Source organism: Lagopus leucura, unplaced genomic scaffold, assembly GCF_019238085.1.
Source record: "Lagopus leucura isolate 7727_CA_CO unplaced genomic scaffold, USGS_WTPT01 Super-Scaffold_100026, whole genome shotgun sequence".
NCBI classification, from domain to species: domain Eukaryota; kingdom Metazoa; phylum Chordata; class Aves; order Galliformes; family Phasianidae; genus Lagopus; species Lagopus leucura.
The window spans coordinates 3,326,133-3,348,236 of record NW_024962277.1 but is presented as its reverse complement, the minus strand read 5'-3'; the positions used below and the strand labels follow the sequence as shown (position 1 = coordinate 3,348,236).

The 22,104-nt window shown below is 35.2% G+C and overlaps 1 protein-coding gene across 1 annotated transcript in view; it reads right to left on the bottom strand.

Moving 5' to 3' along the window:
- Positions 1 to 22,104, bottom strand: part of LOC122185055 (ERC protein 2) — a 158,047-nt gene that overhangs the window by 27,148 nt on the left and 108,795 nt on the right. Inside the window, exon 7 of the mRNA XM_042880533.1 lies at positions 89 to 256. Within this exon, the coding sequence (XP_042736467.1) occupies positions 89 to 256 (168 nt within the window). The remainder of the gene's footprint in view (positions 1 to 88; positions 257 to 22,104) is intronic.

Sequence of the window (22,104 nt, the reverse complement as noted above, 5' to 3'; positions counted from 1 at the left end):
AATTTAAAAGTAAAATGGCTCAAGAAGTGTATTTCCATTATAGGTGCCTCATGAGTTTTATAACATGCCATTTCATCAGTGATCTTACCTTTTTTTGAAGGACATTGATTTTCCTTTCTTTTACTTCCAACATGTCTTTCATATCCCGAATCTCTCCAGCCAGGGTTCCTTTCTCTTCTGTGAGGTCTTGAAGTTGTTTTGTTTTTTTATTGAGAAATGTTTCTTTTTCTTCCAATCGCAACCGCAAGGCATCAACCTACAATAAGTAAATCAAATATATTTGGTTGTTGGTAAGGATGAGAACCATATTTTTCTTTTTTTATTTGCTTTTTGTATCACCTAGGAAACATTTCTTTTTTTTAGTGTAGACTTTCTAACTTTACCTTGGACCAAAGAAATTCAACATGTATGACTCGCTCAAATGCAATTTTAGGAGAATGGAGTTTCAGCAACAAAGGATGAATAGGAAAAAAAGCAGAAAATTTGAAACTCTAAGACTAAAACTCACAAACAAAGATTCAAAAAAATCATCTCAACTTATTAAATAATTAATTGAAAACAGCACTCTGTATCCTGTACTTGCCCGTTAAAGCCATGAAGCAGGCAACTTTATAGTACAGCCACTATCCAAAATTGAGCATAGATCCATAATCTAGAAGCAGAACTATTTAACACAACAAACAGGGAAATCATACAGCTCTCAGCTTTTCTCCAATATACATCTCGTAAATCTCTTAACAAATGGGCCTTCCTGTACTTTTCTATAGTAAGCATAAGCACAATTCCCTGTCAGATAAAACAAGGGGTATTTCAAAGATTTTTCTAAACAGAAGTAACTTAATAAAAGGCCTTCATGGTGTTAAGTGCTCTGGATTCCACTTTGCATTCCTTATGCAGCCTCTAACTCCCAAACTCGTCAGCATTTCCAGAATCAGAGAGCTTATTCTTAGTGAAGGATTTCAGTTTTCCAGAAGGCTAGTTAACACACTGAAGCTTCCAGACAAGGAGAGTAGATACTAAAAATACCATTACAGACTTGCTTCTACATTTGCACTTCTGTTCCATGTAGAGAGACAAAGCCACTATGCTGCACAGAAAGCACAGAGAGGCAACATGGGAATGGAGTACATTTGCAAGGTTTACAAGCTTTTAGCACAGCCTTATCATTTCATGCAAAGTAGAGAAGTCAGATAAAAACACTGTAATCATTTGTTACTGCTAAGACAGGTCTCCTTGAAAAGAGGCTGTTTTTCTGATACTGTTTTCCCCTACAGCTCTGAAACTACGAGGTGTTCACATTAAGTGGATCCATACAGGCTTGTTTTGGCTGCTAGGCACACCATTGAGAAGACAAGGTTTGAACTGAAAATATATGATGTGGCAGTTTAGAATAATTCTCCATCTAGTAGGGAGCTGCAGGAAGTCAGGCGGGTGCGAAATTTTAGATTCACTAATCCAAATTTCAAACATACAGATGTCAGAAAATAAAGAATTAGGGTTTAAAGTTTACATTACCTACAAATTCACAAAGTTTATTCATAGCAAATGGAAATAACTGAAAGAACTTTAGCACTAGTTTTGCATTTTCAGGCTGTACAGTTGAAATAGTCACTAAGGGTCGTACACATTAAGCATCCTTTTTTTCTGGTTCATCAGAACATTATTAGAGTACAAAATAATCAACACAAGTCTGATTTATTTTTATTTATATTCTTAGTTTTGTAATTCTAAAGTTATTGTGACCAGAAGCCTTTGCAATGCCATTTTAAAATTTGGCTTGGGACTAATTTAAATGATCTATTGGATCTCAAAATGCATGTTCTTCCTGCTCTTAAAATGGCTCATTGCTTCTCTATACACTCGAAAAGAAAGATTTATGTTCTTCTGGATTTAGTATATTTTTAACATTTTTTAATAATATTGTAGTAGTAGTGTCTTGCAGTTTGTAAGCAGTGGGTAATATTAGATTCAAATGTGACTTTTTAACTTTAAAGAAAGAGTAGTAGCAGCTAACTTTCAGACCCCTTTTAATAAACGCGGAAGACCTCATCTGAAACTCATTACCACATTTATTCATTTTTATACTTAATCACTTATTTGGTGCATGTCGTTAAGCAATCCCTTATGTCACATCACAAAAATCTCTGCTGTGCCTTTAAGCTGCAGCTGAGAAGCTCATCATAACCTGCAGCAGGAGCTCCAGTAGGGGTTTTCTTCATTCAGGCATTGCAAGTCTCGTTTGCCAGCTGCCACTAAAGTAGAGGCTTTGTACTTGACTTTAAAGGGAGTTGGAAGTGATTAGAACCACAGGTAAATGAAGCTCCCTGGGGACTGGGATAACAGTAGCTTGCACCCAGACTTGGCTGAGCAGCACTTTCTAATTCAAAAGCCATTCCCCTGTCCTAAAGGCTCTGTGGATGGTTCTCACTCTTCACAAATGTATTTGTCCCAAATTTCCAAGGAAATTTTCTTTCACCAGCTTATAACAAGGCTGTTATTTCTATTCCCTAGCAAACACATGCACATTCAGCCCTGAGGGAGGAAAGAAGGTGCTCCGCTCCAGACAGAGACCTTCCTCATTCTGACCCACAGAGACAAAACATGGTCTTACACCACACACTCTTAGTCAGGAACTCTGACATTTCCATAACAGCCCATGATGTCACACCTGTGCCACAGCAAATGCACTGTCATCTGCTACAGCCCTTTCCAAACGAACCGTAGGTCAACCACTGATTGATCTGTTCCAGCTGAGTTTGAGTTAAGAAGAATTAGGAGCAAATTCCTTCCTAAAGAATTTCCACCCTTCTGGTGAAACAGAAATCTTTCTCTGATACGAAGCTACTGGCCTGGGTTGCTGCCAAAGCATTTCCCAGGTTTCAATCCAGATCACAGTGATTCAAATTAATCTTTTGCAAATCATACATTTTCCTACTGCTTTTTTTTTTTTTTTTTTTTTTTTTTTTTTTTTTTAAGACTGTATCTTATTTGATGGTCCTTCTTTTCTCTTCTGTGCAATAATATTTTTAACCTGTCCTGGGCAAAACTATATACATATCAAAGCCAAGTCCATGCAAGAGCTGAAATTAAGACCTGTAGGATTAGAAAAGGAGACTACTCAGCTCACAGCATAGCTTTTAATGTGTCATCCTTTTCTCCTTGAGGTACAATCTCCAGCCTGCTTTCTCAGAAAATACTTTTTGAGGGAATCAAATTAGACTGTGCCCTGACACTAATGTTGGGAGGAAAAAAATCTCCTAACTATACCTGTACTTTCTTACATCCTCAAAAAAAAACAGTGGGTCAGATATCTTGAAACTGATACAACAAAACTAACTCAAAAAGACCACCTACACAACGAAGTCTTAGATATTTTGACAGAACAGGTTTATCATCTCCCAAACTAACACATACAATAAAGAGCCATTCTAAAATCAGAGCTTTGTGCCAGTTTTCAAAGAGGCAAAAGGCTGAGCCAGTGCCAGCCTGGAACAGTGAACAGACAGCTCATCCTGTGTGTGGTCTTAGGTGTACGGATTTATTTTCCATACACAGGAATGCAATGTTAAGATTTATAAGAACATTGGTTATGTCAGTCATTCTTTCCTTCCCTAAATTCTTCCTTCTGTCTTCAGTAAACACAAACCAAGACTTTTACATTTCTCATGACACAAAATAAAACTACCTCAGACTGAACTGCACGCAACCTTCCACTATACACTATCTGTTCGGTGCTAAGCATGTATGACATCATTACATATGTCAATTACAAACCTCCAGATGGTGTAAAACCAAAAAGTTGTTAAGTCAACTCCTCATCTTGTGGAAGACAAGAAGCAAAATACAAAATATACTACTGTGTTTAAAGCCAAGATGAATATGCCAGTATTAGAAATATTTTCCCTGCAAATGGTACAGTGAAATCACTTCTACCCAAAATAATAAAGCAATGAATATTTTAAATAGAGCGTGCCTGTACACTAGGAGAAATGTCTGCCACTTTTGTTACTCCTTCTTTTACGTCTGTAGCATTTTAAACAACCTGAAAGGAAATTAAATACAGGTCACTCCACAGCATCAGATATATATTTTTATATTTGAAAGAATAAGGATTTCTGGTATACAAAAAACCTTCTCTTTGGCTTTTCACTCAACACTATGTAATTTTAAGAGTCCTTGACTTATTTTTCCCAAGATTTGGCAGTACATTTACTAGTAAAACTTGGCAATCTGAAGAATACCATCATTTTCCAGAAAAATAAAGCAAAAGCAGATCTGATAGCTAGCACATAAAGTATTTCAAAGACTTCTGTCCAAGTAAATTGCTTTTTAATTTTGTCTAAGTTATTTTTGCTCAGCAACTACTTATTTAAACTATTTAATACAATAAACTCTGTCACTTGCTCTAGAAATATACAAAAACTTCAAAACTGGGCTATGCTAAGAAAAGTTCATGAAAGTACCAAAAATTGCCAAATTCGAAGTCAAACCTTATAAATCTTCATGTCATCACCCGCCACTCATGACCAGCTCCAGTAGTGACGTCTATTTCTTGAAGGGCCTTACTGTTAACTGTGTAACTTATATGCCATATATACATCATTTATGAAAGTGGTTTTAGAGTTCCATGAGGAAGTAAAATGTGAAGAAGCACTAACGTGTTTTACTGTTAGAAATCTTTATTGTACCAGAATAAATGAATATATTTAAAGCAAAAGTTCGGTTGTATTACTTTTTTAATTAAAGTAAATCTGAAGCTACTAGTTAAGCACCAAGTACACTGCAGTACCACACTTGGGGTAATAGAAAAAGCAAACTGCAATGCATTGTCTCTCTCCCTCCTAATCCCATTTCTGTTCCAGCACACACTATACTTGCTTTCCCCCAGAGCTCTTCTTCTTCCACTGGAACAGGTTTCCCAAGGAGGTTGTGGATGCCCCATCCCTGGAGGTATTCAAGGCCTCGCTGGATGTGGCTCTGGGCAGCCTGGTCTGCTGGTTGGCAACCCTGCACATAGCAGGGGGTTGAAACTAGATGATCATTGTGGTACTTTTCAACACAGGCCATTCTATGATTCTTTGCCCTTTCGTACTATTATTTTCTCCCTTTGTGATGACCATTCCAGGCTCTACGGTTGCTGACATGATTGTGTACTACTCTACCATATTATGCAGCTCTTTTTAAAGGGATAACTTCAGTTAATCAGAAAAACAACTATTAAAGATCTTAGTACTTGTATCTGTACATTTCTATTTACACAGGGAAATAGAATGTACTGGTATCTTGACAGTACAGACACCTGAATTCTATATGGTTAATATGCTTACCACTTTCTTAATCCAAATTGAAACTTCAGTGAGTTAACTAGCTTTTTTCCTTATTAGTGGAAAACCACACTTTTACGCATTATTTCATGAAGCTTAGCCCAGCAGGCAGCTCAGCACCACGCAACACTCTCCAGGTGAGACTGGGGACAGAATCAGGAAGGTAAAAGTGTCAGAACCCACGGGTTGAGATAAAGACACCATACTAGCTAAAGCAAAAGTTGTGCATGCAGGCAAAGCAAAACAAGCAGTTCCTTCACTGCTTCCCATCAGCAGGCAGATGTTGAGGCACCCCCAGGAAAGTAGCATTCAACACAAGTAGCACTTTCTTGGGAAGACAGATGCTATCACTCCAAACATCCTATCCTTCCTCCTCTAATATCTGAGTATGATGCTATGGATGCAATGTCCCTTTGGTCAGCCTGGGCCAGCTGTCCACGCTGTGTTCCCCCCAGCTTCTTGAGCACACCTAGCCTGTTCACTGGCAAAAGAACCTGTTTGTCTGTCTTCTTTTCACTGCGTTGGTATCTAAGAGCTGACAAATGGGAAGTAGCATAAAGCAGCTGAGCACATTCAAGCTGTTCAGGACACAGTGAGCAACATCATAGAGTGGTTTATAATACAAGATGGGGATACCTATTCTCATCAGAACAAACTCATAGCATCTCAAACCACTGTCCCCCATGGTGTCACAAACTCTTTCAATTCTTACAAGCAAGTATGGGACAACTACTTGCTGGCATGATGCATCCATCACTTATCCTCCTTTACCTACTCCTTAAACGATGGCATCCAGGTGGCCCAAAAAATCCTGGCCTCCCTCCTGACAGCTGTCTGTCACAGTCTCTACTAATCAATCACTGGTTTTTGATTTTTTTTTTTTAATTAATTTTCTTTTTATCCTCACTAGTCCAGATACATCCTACTTTAAAAGAGTAAAATAGTAATACAAATCAGTATTAGACAAACCAGAAAAGGTCTTAGCTGCAACAAAGTGCAGTCAAGATAAGAATGGTTCCCTCTGGTAGTTTGAAACCCATCCTTGTGGAGTACTGTATGCCACAAGGAATTCTGATTGTGTGTGGCTTTTCAATGCAGTCAACTGCTTAATAGCTGTTTTCTTCAATTAAATCTTCGCCTATCCTCGCCACAAAAATTAGGTTTAAAGCAAGTAGTCCGAAGTTCAGAATTTAATATTCAGTTCAGTTCCAGCAAATTTTGAAAAACACATGGGAATTGTAACTCATGTGCTAATACTTAAAGTTTTTGTTAATAAAACTTCCAACACTAACCTTACCTCACTGAACTTACCTCACTGATTTTTTGCTCACTATAAAACTATGGCTGTCGTAATATTTTTGAATTACCGTGAAAGGAAGTCAGACATTCCAGAGTCAATGTTATTTAGCAACATTATGATAGTTATAAATTCAAAATACTTAAAACCAATTTACAAAACTATCAATCCAAGTAGCTTTTTAACTTTTGAAATTTGTCTCCAATAACATTCAAATTTTATTATACTTTAAGAGATTAATAGAAAGTGAATTAAAAGGCCATAATACGCTTTTTTTTTTTGAAGTCAAGCCAATGCACTCTGACTGCTTCATGAAAAAATGTACTGAATTCCATGATAATATTAAAAACAACAGTAAATATTTGCTCATTTCATATATATGATAAAAATCAAATTTTTATATCAATTGCTTCTCTCAGTTTAATTTTTTCTTAATAGTAAAAGTCAATTCTTGCAAATAGCTGACATAGCAGTAAGAGTGATTTTTGAAAAGCACACTGAAGTTTATATCTCAGGACATTCAAACAAAGAAGCTGCCAACAATTAAAGCTCCTCAATCGAACTAGAGTCCATGTTAGCTTGCAAGGATGAGAGCTGTACACTTGACCTCCTCCCTCTCTCACTTTCACATATCTCAGAGAAGAAAGTCATGATTCACCTTGCTCTGGAGCACCTGCTTATGTCACCCACCTGTTTATCAAATATTCCTTCATCGGTAAGTCCAGCTGGCTACAGGCTTGGCTACAGGCTTATCTTCCAGAATATATGGCCAGCTCATAAATACAGTGACATAAAACAGCTTGGGCAATATTTTTCATTTATTCATAATAACACAGAGAACAGAGAAGAAGGTTAAAATAATAAGCTGAACATACATTGTTTACTTTAAATTTAACAGTGTTTTCTTCAAGAAGTATGCCATTTTGGCTTTTGTATCTCTCCTGCCCAGCCCATGTTCTCTCAGAGCCCAGGTCATAGGCTTTTCTCTGGAAACTGCTGCATTTGTCTCAAGACTGTATGTGCTTCTAACTGCCTGTAATCTCTTTGATTAAAAAATGTCTGATTTTTTATAAGCTGCCTCAGATATTTCAAGTGAAGAAACACCATCTCAGTTAGTCTGTATTTCTACGTAAGTCTGCTGGTGTGTCTAGATGCAGGGATGACACACAGCAGGGAGCAGAATGCCTCTTGCAAGCCTGCCAGTCCAATCTGAAGCTCTGCACTTTCCTTACTGTGGAACTGGTTTCCTTACTGGGACCTGCAGCAGTGCATAGGGAACTGAGCCCAGGAAAGACGAGTGAACCTCTCATAGCGAGGGCCCCTGCAATGAGTCAGATCCATGAGCAAGTCTAATAAAAATCTATTGCACGTGTGATCTGTGCATAAACAGAAAGGCAGAATATCATGCTGGGTTTGCTGCACAAACACAGCTAGTGAACCCCACACATTACCTTCCTGCACAGGTGATGTACAATAAGGCATGCATCCATCATCTAGCTCATACATATATATATTCAATACATCTCTAAGATGTATAAGACATCAGTGTGAAATTTTGGATATTGTGATATGTGAGATTAGCTAAGAGATAATGAAAACTTCAATTTGTGAGAGGCAGTTTGTTTCCAACAAAAGAAAGCTATAAGAAATAACTGGAAATAGGAGGCAAGAAGACACTTTCCTCAAATCCAAACAGAGTACAGTGCGTTACTACATTAAATGGATGAAAAGATGATGTGGAATATTTGGCATTTCACTAGTAATACTCTGAAGAGTTTACATATAAATTAGTAGATCCATTTTGGTTTTTCTGTTACTTGCCCAAAAAAATACTTCTCAAGGTTAAAAACTTCACTGAAGATACAGTTTGTCAATGTCTGGCATATTCTTCATATTTACAGATATCTTCTAAAGCTGGTAGTACCCAGCCAAACCCTCCCACAGTGAGGCTTTAAAAAGATAAAAGGATAAAAATCACTAAGAACCCTAGCTGGCTCAGCTCCGTCCTAGACATTAAATATAAAAAGATACATGTGCTAGCAGAGAAGTTACAAATCAACTGCAAAAATGAAATCCTATCTTACATTCTTTGTTCAATCAGACCAAGGACACAAATTTCTGGAATTCAGAAGTCAGGTCTTCTAAAACAAAAACTGAGACAGATTAGATAATTTGATTACATCTTTCTAGAAATAAAACTAGAAGTTATGAAATCTTAAGTTCCTTACACAGTGCAGAAACATATCTTCAAAACCATTTGACAGATGTAATAATTAATGAATGATATTAAAACTAATTAAAAGAAAAAGGAAAGGGGGGGATAGAAAGTTCCCTAATTGGACCCTAAAAAAGACTACTTTGTTATGCAGTATCTTGGTAAAAGAGTCCACAAGATATTGACAAGATTTTTAAAATGACAGCAAGTGCATTCTAAGCTACTGAGGATTGCAGCAATAAGCGGTTATTTAAATAGGAAAGTTCACATACCATTCTCAGACAACATCTTGTTTCAAGCACAGGCAAAATGAACTATACCTACAGAAAAATTCTTATGCTTTCTGCAAATGGTAGGTTGATTTGAGTTAGGGGCCAACTTCAAAAGTATAAGTTTCAAATCAATCAAGAATAAAAATTGTTACCTACTGTGGTGTTTTTAAGGGCTACTTTTTTAATGAGGGACATAAAAGCAACAACATCCTTCGTATAAATACAGTGTCTGTAGTACAGGTTACATGGAAAATTAAAAGAAAAAAGATATACTGGAATGAATTCAAAGGAGTAAACTTAAGTTGTGGGCTTCCTAACATACCAGTAGAGGTAAATCTGCGAAATGTTTATACTAATTCCAGTCTGCTACATAATCTCCCAGCAAGCATTTCATGATACAATCTTGCATTTAAAACGGAGCTGGAAGCTGCAGATTTACTACAATCATATTCCACCTGGGACACAAAATGTTTCTCAGGACAGAATAGCAGGAAAACTGATATTTGCTGCTTTCTTAATAGTATTAATATTAAACAAACTATGTAAAGTTAGATATGAAAACAAACTATCACAAAAGTGGTCTTACACTGTCAGATATGTAAGGGGTATTTTCACAAAACAAACCAGCAATGACATAACTTTGAAACTAATTTCAGAGAATGACCTGATACCTTCAAGAGCCAACAATGACAGCCGACGTACTGTAACTAAATAAACAAATGAAAAAAAATAATCCTCAACTGGAAAACTTGATTCAATAAATAAATGCAGAAAAGATAATCCTCGACCAAACATCAATTTTCAATGAAAATAAAAGCCAACTCTGATTCTTCACAGTACAAGAAACTCAAGAGCCCTTAACCATAAATTCCTGGATACCATCACATTCTTTCCTTCTCCAAAATGTCTAAGATGATACTGGATAACATGCAAATGTTATTAGATTTCAAACAGAGCGACTTCATGAACCACAAAGCCATGCTTGATCCTGTGCTGCATTAGAACTTGAATGGAAAAGTCATTAAACAACAGTGAAATAGCTTGACAGAAATCTTCCCTCCTTTCCCATCTCTCTTCAAGGAACCTCTCTCATCTTATAGCACTCATAATACGAAACAAAAATGTGGCTAATATATAGCAAATACAACCAAACTGTCACAGAGCAATAATCCCAGTCCTGTAAAACGTGGACCTCTACATCCTGCAGAGGCATTACAGATTTTGGTTCTAGTTCAAGGAAAAAATACGTGGCCAAAACATAACTACTACTGTATATAAGAATGAAGACAAAACAAAACATTGAGGAGGGAGAGTGATTTAGCAACAGCAAAACAATGACAAAGCAAACTATTTGTTCCTGACATCTCAGTACTTGAGGGAATCCAGCAAAAACTGTTTCAAATAAAATACCTAAGAATAAAATTTATAACTCTATCAGCCATGCAAAATGCTTTACAGAACAATGCTACAAAGGGTCTTCAAAATTATCAGTTAGTTGTGATTAAAATGACGGTCACCGGGACATCCAACCTCCTCAGGATATCCAGCAAAGCTGTTACTACCTTTACCTCGACATTTACATTACAGAAGTTTTAGCTTTCAATCCTAAAGGGCATAAACCTTGAACTTTGCACATCTCATCTATTTATATCACTCCAGAATTCAAGATCATCTTAATCTCCTTAGCATTACTACTGGCTCCAGTATGATGTATCTCTGAGATCTCCACTTTGAGATCTTGTGAGTGTGCTTCCAAAGTTTAGTGAGTTATGTAGCAAAAATATTAAGTAAGCCTTACTGCAACATTAGGTCTTGACAGGCTTCCAAAGAATACTTCCACAGTAATTTTCTCCTACCACACTATCTAAACTGTTTACCCAGTAGCTAACATTTCACCAAACCATTCTTGGATAAACCTCAATTTTCTCTAACTTCAATAATTTCCAACATGATATGGCATCAAATGCTTTACTAGCTATAGCTAGATTAGACACAATGTGTTTTCTTTGTTTACAAGACAAGCACTTGTATCAAAGAAAAATTCTGAATCTAGTCTAAATCTCTTTACAGCAAATTCAAAGGGAGATATTCAGGATAATATTTTCACTTCAGTTACAAGTAGGTTTTCACTATTTTTAAGCCTGCTATCAAATCTGGGAAATTAAGTCTTATAATCCAATTTTAAATCTTATGCTTACCATGCAGCTGCAAACTTAGAGTTACTATTTTGTTCCAAATAGAATGTCACCAGAATTCCTGCTTTTTGAATACAACAGGATTTTAATCCTTTGAGCTGAGGTTACACTTAAATAAGAAAATATGTGGGACTGTAGAGAAGATTTTGCTAATGTGTCAGAGAAAGTTATATAAATCTCTGCAAGAGAGTTTATAAAAAATATTTATTGCATAATTTGCCTTAATATTCATTTTAGTCTACAGATTAATTACATATGTATGTATATTCATGTAAGCATGTGTAAACAAGCATTATGGCTAAAAACACTATACAAAATTTAACTCTGAAGTAGGAGCTACATGAGAGAAGATCTACTAACCATGGAAACTACATATTAGTCTGAAAATTCACTTTCCAGTTTCTGACAGTTGACAATTACTTGGAGCCTTATAAATCTGTCTTTTGAGAAAATTCCAAAAATAAATAAATAAATCGAAGAAGTATCATCCCTCATCTGTTTTCCTTTGTCTGGCAAGCATTTTGAAAGTAATCTTTTTTTCCAGGTAGATTATTCTGCACATGGGTGAAACCCTGCTCCCTTTTCCCTTCAAAAGACTGGAGAAAAGATAAATTTCAACAGGAAAATGACAGATAAATAATGAATCTTAATGTAAAGTCAAGCATAAATTAACTACCCAGGACTCTGCCCGATGCTAATTTAATTATATTTACCAGTGCTTACTTATGAGTAACATAACACTATCCTAAGAAGAAGCAAAAAATAAAACGGAAAAAGTAACCATGACTTTTCCAACCTCCAAAGTTAAAGAGGATACTTTAAAGAACTGCTAATATTTCCCATCATCACTGTCATAACATCCAGTGGCTTTCACTAAATAATCCCATATAGTGACAAACATTTCACACAGTTCAATTAAATGGCAAAATGTATAAGTAATTAAGAGTATAAAACAATGGTTCAGAGAATTTAATTTCCCAGTACTCCTTTAATAAGGAAGTATAGAATTAGAAGTTAGAGAATGAAACCAACCACTTACAAACTTATTGAACATAAATTCAACTTAAGATTGCATTAGAAAAGCACATCTGTTGATGCATAGGTGTATCAGCTCATCATTGCTGAAAACAAAATACATCATGGGAAAGTCAGCCTTTCTCCTTCCTGCATATATTATACCCTTAGTAAAAACTCTGCAGCCTGCAAATTAGCTAGCACAGATGCAATTAAGTGCCTCTGTAACTGAAACTTTCTAAACTTTTCCATTATTGATGCAAGAAGAAATATAACCCTCTACCCTCAGTCACCACTGCACTAGACTGCGAGACCAAACAGAAAAGGTAAAGAAAAGTAAAATTTTCTTTACTGGATGTTGTATATAGACATGATCAAAAACACTTGAATGTGTCCAAATGGATGGACTTCTGGTAATCTCATTTTTTAATATAAATTATTACTTGGCATAACTAGAAAAGGTTCTTCTTCAGTACAATTGCTAGTTATAAACAGTAACAGAAAAGGATGCAAGTTTCATATACATATATATGTATGTATGTATGAACTTTTTCCTGCGAACAAGATAACATTCAGCAGCCAGGGAAGACAAAGGAGCACTCAATTAGTCTGGAGGTCACATGTTATACAAATCACTATGCCACTGAAGAATAGAGTGCTTTAAAACAAAGACAGAATCCTGTCTTTACAAGCAATACAGTCAGGAAAGAAGGAAAGACGCAGGAGTGATAAATGTCCATCAGAACTCAAATCTCAGTATAAAGAACACAACCTTTAAATGATAGACAGCAACCATTCTGTGGTTACCATTTCAAAACTGAGTTGCAATCTACAACACAGGTCTAAAATTTTCTCCCCTTAAAGACATTTATTTTTACATAGCTTCAGAATTTTTCTTTCAAGCACGTCACTGTTGGGTGAGACAATTGTACATCACTCAAAAAATTCTAGTCTGTCTTTTAGCTTTTATTAGCAGATACCTGATTATGCCACTATAACAAATATCTTTGAACTGTTTAACTTACTAATAAAGTTAAAAGCAAAAATACTAAAATCCTAAATATGTAATTCATAAAGAAGCGTATTTTCCTTAATTAATTTTCTCAAAGTTTACAATATCTGTACTAATTCTCTGTAACTAGATACGTTCTGGATCCATTCTCAGTGAATCTGTGTAGAATAAACATTTGAAACATCTTAAGGACTAAGTAAAACCATCCATCTACTATGCTGCAAGGCAAATGATTTTGGGATGTTTTGCATTTTTATGCTAAGTAGTGCAGCTGCAATTCATAAAAAGCAATCAAGCTAATTTAAGTCAATCATGTCCAGGAGGTTCTCATCACTTGTATTAAAATGCTCTCACACTCATTTTAAGGCTCTACCACAGCAAGCACCTTTTTTTTTTTTTTTTTTTGCCCTCTAAATGTTTGTACCTTAATGTTCTGTATCTTACTCAAAAAAAAAAAAAGGAAAGAAATATACATCTTACAGAGTTTTTCACTATGATTTAAACTTGCATCTTCATTTGAACAGAAACTTACATTGATTGAATCTAACACAAATAGACTACATTAGAATATAGCAATACTCTACCTATAGTAGCACATATTTTAAGGCAACAGGCCAAAGGCAAAGCAAACTTTTAGCACACAAAATGCACAATTGTTACCCTCTAACATATAATCTGGATTATATTACAGGGATTATAACACATTTTGAATTTATTATTTTGATTTGTCAATATGGCACTTCACAGCTGCCATTCTGAGTTGCCTCTCAGATGCTACATTTGACATTTTAAATCACTGTTTTGTTTTACATTTTGCATTAATCACTGCTTCTACATTTTAGTCCTGTAAAACTACTTCAGTCATGATGCAAGAACCCTTTACTTAGATGGGTTAAATCCAAGACAATTTATCTGAATTCCATTGTAATTCTTTGCCTTGTGGCCAACTCCCATGAACATGTGATTGTTGATTCTCCTCAGAAAATGAATAATTATGAAAGAGAGCCTTGAACTTCACTTTATACCATGACTTTATTTACATTCCCTGCAAGGTAGCTGTGGAGTTCAGTACAGTATGTGGAGATGGACGCAGAGAATGACATAATCAAGCCCTTCATGAAAAGATTAAGGCAGGTCACAACAGCTTGCAGTAGAAGCATTTACCACCTCAGAACATAAAGTACTTATCGTGTCCCAGTGGGTTACGTTTGGCCACATTTTCATAATTGGTGTAGATATACCTATAAATTTAGAAATAGCAGAAATGTATGTTATAGAGAGACAATTTTATTCCTGATTTGTCCGGTCAAACTTGAAAAATCACATCAAATTTAACTCTAAATTCTTCCGCTAGCTTCAACAACTTTGGATAAGTTGCATTATTTTTAGTGCCTTTCTATAATGACAAGCAAATGACAAAGCTAATTTAACAAATGTTTGCCAAGCACTCTAAAGTGACTCCTCAAGTATGCATATTCATTATAGTAAATAATTCATTCATAAGACTTCAAAGCATATCAACCTCATGAAGATCTTCTAGCTGAAGATTTATTTCTGTTGACAATTTTGCCCAGAACTTCCTCTCACTATTGCAGATTACTCAACTCACATTTTGAAACATAATTTACAGAATCACAAAACAGTTTAGGTGGTAAAGACCTCTGAAGATCACACAGTCCTATGCACCTGCTCAAACCACAGCAGATTGCTCTGAATATGTCCAATAATTGAAACTCCACAGATCTTCTGGGCTTGACAACTCTCAGCTTAAAAACAAAAAAAAAGTGAATTTCCCTATGTTTAAACAGGATTTCCTGTATTTAAATTTGTGTCCATTGCCTCTTTTCTTTTCAGAGGATAACACTGAGAAGAACCTGGTTCTATCTTCTTGAAACCACCTAATCAGGAATTTATACATACTAATAAACTCCTCCTTGAGCCTTCTTTTCTTGAAGTTATCCAGCTCTCTCAGCCTCTCCTTATTTAATAGGTGCTTCAAACTCAATCATCATGTCCCTGTGTTGGATTTGCATGCATACATCTTTTTTCTGGGGAAAGCCAGGATACAGTTCTGCTGAAGTTGTCTCACTAGTGCTGAGTAAAGAAGGACCAACTCCCATGACCTGCTGGCTATGCTTTTCCTATTGTAACCCAGGATGCTAATGGCCTTCTTTACTATGAGCACCCATTCCTGGCTCATTTTAACTTTAGGTCCACCAAAACCTCCAGATCTTTTTCTTTTTCTTTTTTTTTTTTTTTTTGCTAAGTTTTCTCCAGTGGTGACTGCTGGTCTAAGGTATAACTGGTATACGGGTGTAACTGCAAGACTGGGCAACAACCATGCATCAACAGAGTATATAAGTAAAGTCTAGCAAACATTTGCTGTCTGACTTAAATGTAGTCTATTCATTCAAATGACACTGTTCCTAGAAATGGAGGGCAGGTTGACCACACATGAGCCTGTTTTTATTTGTGGCCTGACACTTGGCACGATGAGCTTCATTATGTTTATGCTCAGGAAAACTACTCTCAATTGTTTCCAGCCTGTTGTAGCCCATAAACCTACAAGCTGTATTAGATATGTACTATTGTATTTACCACAACTTCATGAAATCGTGCATAAAATCCTAAAATGGCATAAAAGAAATTTAACTCCTCTGAATTTTTTGTTTTCAATTTCTGGCAACATTTCAAAATAAACAAGGAAGCAAATAAATCCTTATATTGAAAGGTCAGCCATGACATTATTTACAGAAAAATTAAAGTCAGCTTAAAGAAATATTCAGATGTAAAAAAGAGAAATGTAATTTTACCAATTATGACCTTATCAAATGAAATAGCCTCTTAATATCTTAGTATCTGTATGTCAATGAAGAAATTGTTTGGTTTTTTTCTAGCCAAAAGAGTACACTGAAATTCCCAGTTGCTTCAAAAATGAAATAAACAATTTGAAATGGAAAAGATAATGTTATTGTGCCTCAGATAACACAGACCTGTTGAGGCGCTGCAGAGAATTAAAAATAGAATATTCTCATACACTCCCATCTTAAGAACCTTACCACTCCTGTGATAAAGCAGAAGAGTTTAGTTTTAAACATTCAAAGATAGAAAAGACTGTGGAAGTACAGCAATATGCAAAATACAGGTACAGGTTGAAAATCAATGTAATGCATGACCAAATAAAAGACTGCACTATGTTATGTATTGAAGTTCTGAAAAAATGTAAGAGATCGATGAAGTGCATTCTGGAAATCAAATATATACAAGCATTTTGTTCCTCTATAGTTTCCTTCTTTGCCCTGTAAGTTTTCTTTATTTTTACATGATCTGATGGGATCATGTAAAAAAAAAACATGATAGGATTTTTACATGATTACAGTACATCTAAATTTAAAGATGAAAGACAAACCTCCACACAACTCTTTCTAAATAGAAACCCATCTTCCATGCAAGCCACAGACAAAAAAAAAAAAAGAAGTCTTAATTTCTATTTCTAGTAGTAGCAGTGCTTTCAGTGCTTTCTAACAGAAAATTTCTCCTTAGTTCTTTCTTTCTTCTAAGTTTTAAGGCAACTGCAATGCCCTCAGTGAGGAATGTTTCTATGTGTCATGCCCTGTCCCTTCAGATTTATGACTGAAAAAACACTACTGATGTTTTAGAATAGAAATAACTTCCTCCCATGTTGTTACAAAATGTTTTAAATTCAACCAAAGGCAACATGAATACTTGGAAAAAAGGAAAATATTGTTTATGCAGAAGTATGTAGAAATGGGGAGAGATATAATAGATAATGCTTTTCATTTCAACTAAGAATTATAGGAAGACAGCTATGGTATTTATGAATACTATAATTAATTTCAGAATCCAGTGTTGTTCTGATGGTGTACAGAAAAATGGCTAAATGATGCATAGAAGTAATTAAACTAATGGAAAGTATTCAAAATATTTTCTTGGAGGTTCAAGAGTTGAAACAGCTTAGAGGGGAAAATAAGCATGCAGTGAACACAATCCAGAACTGTTTTTATTTACAAGCTCCTCAATCTTTCCCACCCCATACCCATCTTGTGTCTGATCTCACAGTGTAGGGCAGCTGTAAGTAGTCTTTAAAATGATAAGCAACAGCTGTTGTGTGTTTGACCTGAAGAAGAATTTCAAAGACAAAAGCAGAAGGACATGAAAGTGAAAATAGTTTTCATAAATGAAGTATTTGTAGAATTGTTTGAGCCTGTTTGTAGCCAAACTCTGGTAATAGTATCTGACATGCATCTTGGCTGCGTGAAACTTCACTTACAGACAGAAGCAGAAGAGAAGATAATAAAGGCAATGATCATTCACAGTCCATACATGAATAACTATAAAACAGCCTATTTTAAAGGAAATTCATTACTGAGCTTCAGAAATGAAGAACATACATTAAAAGATGTCAGAATTAAGGTTTGAAAGTGTACCTCTTCAAAGCTCATTTAATTCCTTATGCTGAACTAGCCAGCCAAGGAATTTCTGCAGAAGCAGTTACCAAAATGTTCTCATCCATTTTATTCTATCTTCTGATCTACTTTTGGATCCAGATTTACACTAATACCATAATTTTCAAAACGCTCTGAACAACCTGTTTGTATCCTGTTAGAACTTAATCCCGCAGTACCTGGATATTGTAAGCACATTTCTAACACTGATCACAGTAGACATCCCAGTCTTAAAGGATGTTCAAGAAGCTCTTTCCACCAGCCCTGATGTTCCTGTCCCAGAGCTCTTTAGCAGTAGCATCCTCTGCAGTACATAATCCTTTTTCAAGGATTCTGTATAATTTTATTTTCTTCATGAAGCTTTAGATTATCATTAATACTGGGCAAAATAAAACCTTTCCCTTCATATTCCTTCATCAAATGCATCAGAAATATTTATTTGCATATTTAAAACCATTTTCCCTAGTTTTCTAAATCTTTATTTCTTCTGGCACAGCACTACGGCTCACACATTCTTCTGTAAAACTCAGAGTGCCATCACTGAAAATATTCACAGCAAGTAAATATATCAAGCAAGAATAAATATATAAATATATATAAATAAATATATCAATCAAAAATATCAAGCAAGAATCTTCCAAAAACAAAGAGACAGATATAAAGCAAAGAATATACCTTCTAAAATCATCAGGATGCACACATATATATAAATATATTTTAAATCACAGCTATTGGAATGGATAATTTAGCAAAATAGGGTCGGATAAAACAAGAAACCTCCAATAAGTGTATTTGCATCATCAGCAACTCCTGACATTCTTATTTCTCTATATCCCACGCTTCCTTCACAAAAATATGAAAGTTAACATTAAAAAGAGATATAGATGATGTAAATTGATCGGTAGAAAGTATGCACATTTCACAGGGTGCAATTCAAAGTTTATATTTCACAGAACAGATAACTAAAAGCAATCATACAGACTCAAGTTACTTAATGCCACTAACTGTATATCTTTAAAAATATCATTGTGTTATAAATTATTACATAGAAACAATGCAACTACTGCTATAGCAGTGGAAAAGTAGATGATGCTATATGGGAAAGAAAAGTCCCACAGAAGATTTTTGTTTGAAGATTTAAGATTTAAATTATAATGCCATAATGTTAAAATAATCACTGGAAAAGAATCAAAGAATTAATTGCAAGTAACACCAGAAAGCGTGAAGTGCAACACAGTCAGCTAACTCAAGAGTTTACCAACATTTTTAACCATGACCACAGATCTAAAAAGAACACTTTTCAAAGGAGGTGGGTATTGAGAACTTTGTTGCAATTATTTGACTTATCAAGTCCTAAAACTGGTAATTAGCATTCTGTGTTTGAGAACATTTTGAATTTCAATTAAATTAAACTGACAGCCTTCTTATTAACTACTTTTTCTTTTTTTTTTTCAAATGCTTAAGGAATATTAACATCCTTATTTAACTAGGTGCTATCATTCATAGTAGTTGTTTTGCCAGCTCCTTTTCAAGTGTGGGACCGCTATTTTCATGGCTCACTGTGCACAACTGCAATCCTCCCTGCATCAACTGGAAACTAAGATGATTGTTCCCACATGTCCGTGCCAGCCAGTCCACAAGGATTTTTATTTACTAAAGCCTTGAGGCTACACAACTTAACTACCATGAGTTACCATAGTACAACTGTAAAGTACCAAACCTACTTCAGAAACACAGCTTATGCCACACATGTATTATCCTTTTACTAAATGTTTAAATGGAACAGTACATTTATGTCTGCATTTCAATGTTGTCCAATTTATAAAATGAAAAAGCAGCATTCACTTTAAAAGACAACAAAAACAGAAGCCACTAAACAGAAGTCCATTAATTTTACCACTCCAGCTAGTTGAAAATACACCAAATAATATCTGAATCAAATTATCCAGGAGAAAATATAGCCACAACCTTTTTTTTTCTTTTTTTTTTTTTTTCCAGGAAATAATTTGTAAATATCTTTTACATCTAATAATGACATATTTTTCAAAAATGTTCACTGTCTGCAATACTTAATAATTTTAAGTATGGAAAGCACTAGAGAAATGTGAAGTACAGTGTAATCATATTATGTTATCATCTGGGACATCGTTTAACTACTTGTTGCGTTAGCTGATCTTATGTAGAGATTTTCCTAGGCATTATCAGTCAGCATTGGCACCACTGATCTTTCACAGACTTGGATTCTTACTCATGTTTCCCACAGCAAGACCTTGAAGTTTCTTTCCTTCTAGAAGTTAAACAAGGAAGACAAAAATTAAAAAACCCACCATGTAACTAAAAGGAAAATCTTATTTAGAATTCTGTCAAGACAACAATCAAGCCATTTGAGGTTTATTGCCAACATAAGCCTTTCCAAAGATTTCTGGATCACCACAGCTGCAGAAGCTTCTGTATTTCATCATAACTTTTCTTCTGCAGAGGAGTAGAACAGAGTAAGAATGCCTCTTTGCCCCTGCCACAAGATTGAGTTCGAAAATTAAAAGCAATAGATTGTGAAATGAAAGCTCTGTTACTTATGTTAAAAAAAAAAAAAAGAAAAAGAAAAAGAACAACAAATCTCTTCAGTAGAGAAGGATGCCCCCAAACTGAGTCACTAGTATGAAAAAAAAATGTTGTTGGCAGTTTCCATCCTTGAGCTCCAACACATAGACTGAACTACCCACATTATATTCCTGAATAGCATTCTTTACATCAAATTAATGCAATTTAAATCAGTCCTGTGTAAAAAATGAAAGACCTTACATTTCTATAACAAACTTTTACCGAGTAGTATGTGCGCTAAACAAGGGTGATTCATCATCTTCTTTAGTTTTTACCCCTATATAGCAGCAGACACAAAACACCACCCACCCACAGCCCATTTCACTTTCACAAACCATGAGAGCCACATGCATTTGCCTTTAAGGTCAGCCATGGATCATGGGCCTGTCTCCCTTCGGTCACCACATTTAGCAATTTATGTCTTCCTTCAAGTGACTCCACCCCTTTTCCCTGCCCGTTTCTTAAGCATAAAAAATACCTCCCTGCAAATAAATGCAAAAGTACCTCCATCAGCACACTTACTCATGAAATAAGAAATAGCCAAAGAGCAGAAAGGATCCTTTGTAAAGCAGTCTTACCAAAATTCCACTCAAAATATCTCCAGTAACAGCAAAAGTTTTAAAATTGTAGATAACAGCACTAGAATTTTTCTAATCATTCTCATTCACTATAATCAAACCTAACTGAAGCTTAATTTATCTTATCACAGTATATTTTAATTTAAAAATGCCATTTAGGCTAATCGAGTTATTTTATAAAACAACAAGGTAAATGTGCTGTTTCTGACTGAAATAACCTGTTACATTTTATTATTTCGAAGTTAGAAAGCCTTACATTTGAAGTGATAGCAAATGTCAACATTGTAACAAAGTAAAGCAAAGGTTTTATTCCAAATATTCGGCGCTGTCCGCATTCACCTGCTCTTTACACAGAGAATTGCCAAGAAGTCAATGACTTCCCAGCCTCTCTTTATAAAAAGATTCATTTTAAAAGAGAAATGGATTGCAATAAATCTCTACTATCATCACCTTTCCTCTTCAATTTTATTATTTTTTTCTGTTTTAAAACGCAGATGCTCAGATTTTACAAATCCTTCTCCATTGGTAAGACTAAGCTTATAATTTACAAGATTTCTTTGTGGAGGCATTCAGATTTCACAATTCCACAAAATACATCTGCCAGTTTATGCCTATGCTACCTAAAGCAGTGATACACTGCAGTGCTAAGGTAACTTCTGTCAGAGCTGCTTCTGAAATTGAGGAATTCCAGAAATTCTGAAATATTTTTCTCCACTGAGATACACAGCTGAAGTGAATGTATTCACACCAATTTACATCAGATTTCTTCCTGATGGTAAGAGCAGAAGTTAAATACCAGCATACAAACATAGTATCAAGCTGTACCATCTTTCACTTTTCCAAGTAATGGTAGTCAAATCTGTTTAAATCAAAAAGGATCATTTGAGCTATTTAACCCCCTTCCTATTCTTTAAAAGACTTCACTTTAAACTGTAACATATAAAGCTTCTACACAACGGCAAAGAAAATCTAATCTAACATCCTTCCTTTTAGCAATTCTCTGTGAAGTGACATTTTCAGTATTCTGTAGCTGGAATAGCCTGACCTTGGCTCACTTTTATCTGACCTCAGCGTTGTCACATCATTAATAAGCACAGAATCAAAACAAAGGCTATACACATTAGGGTAAG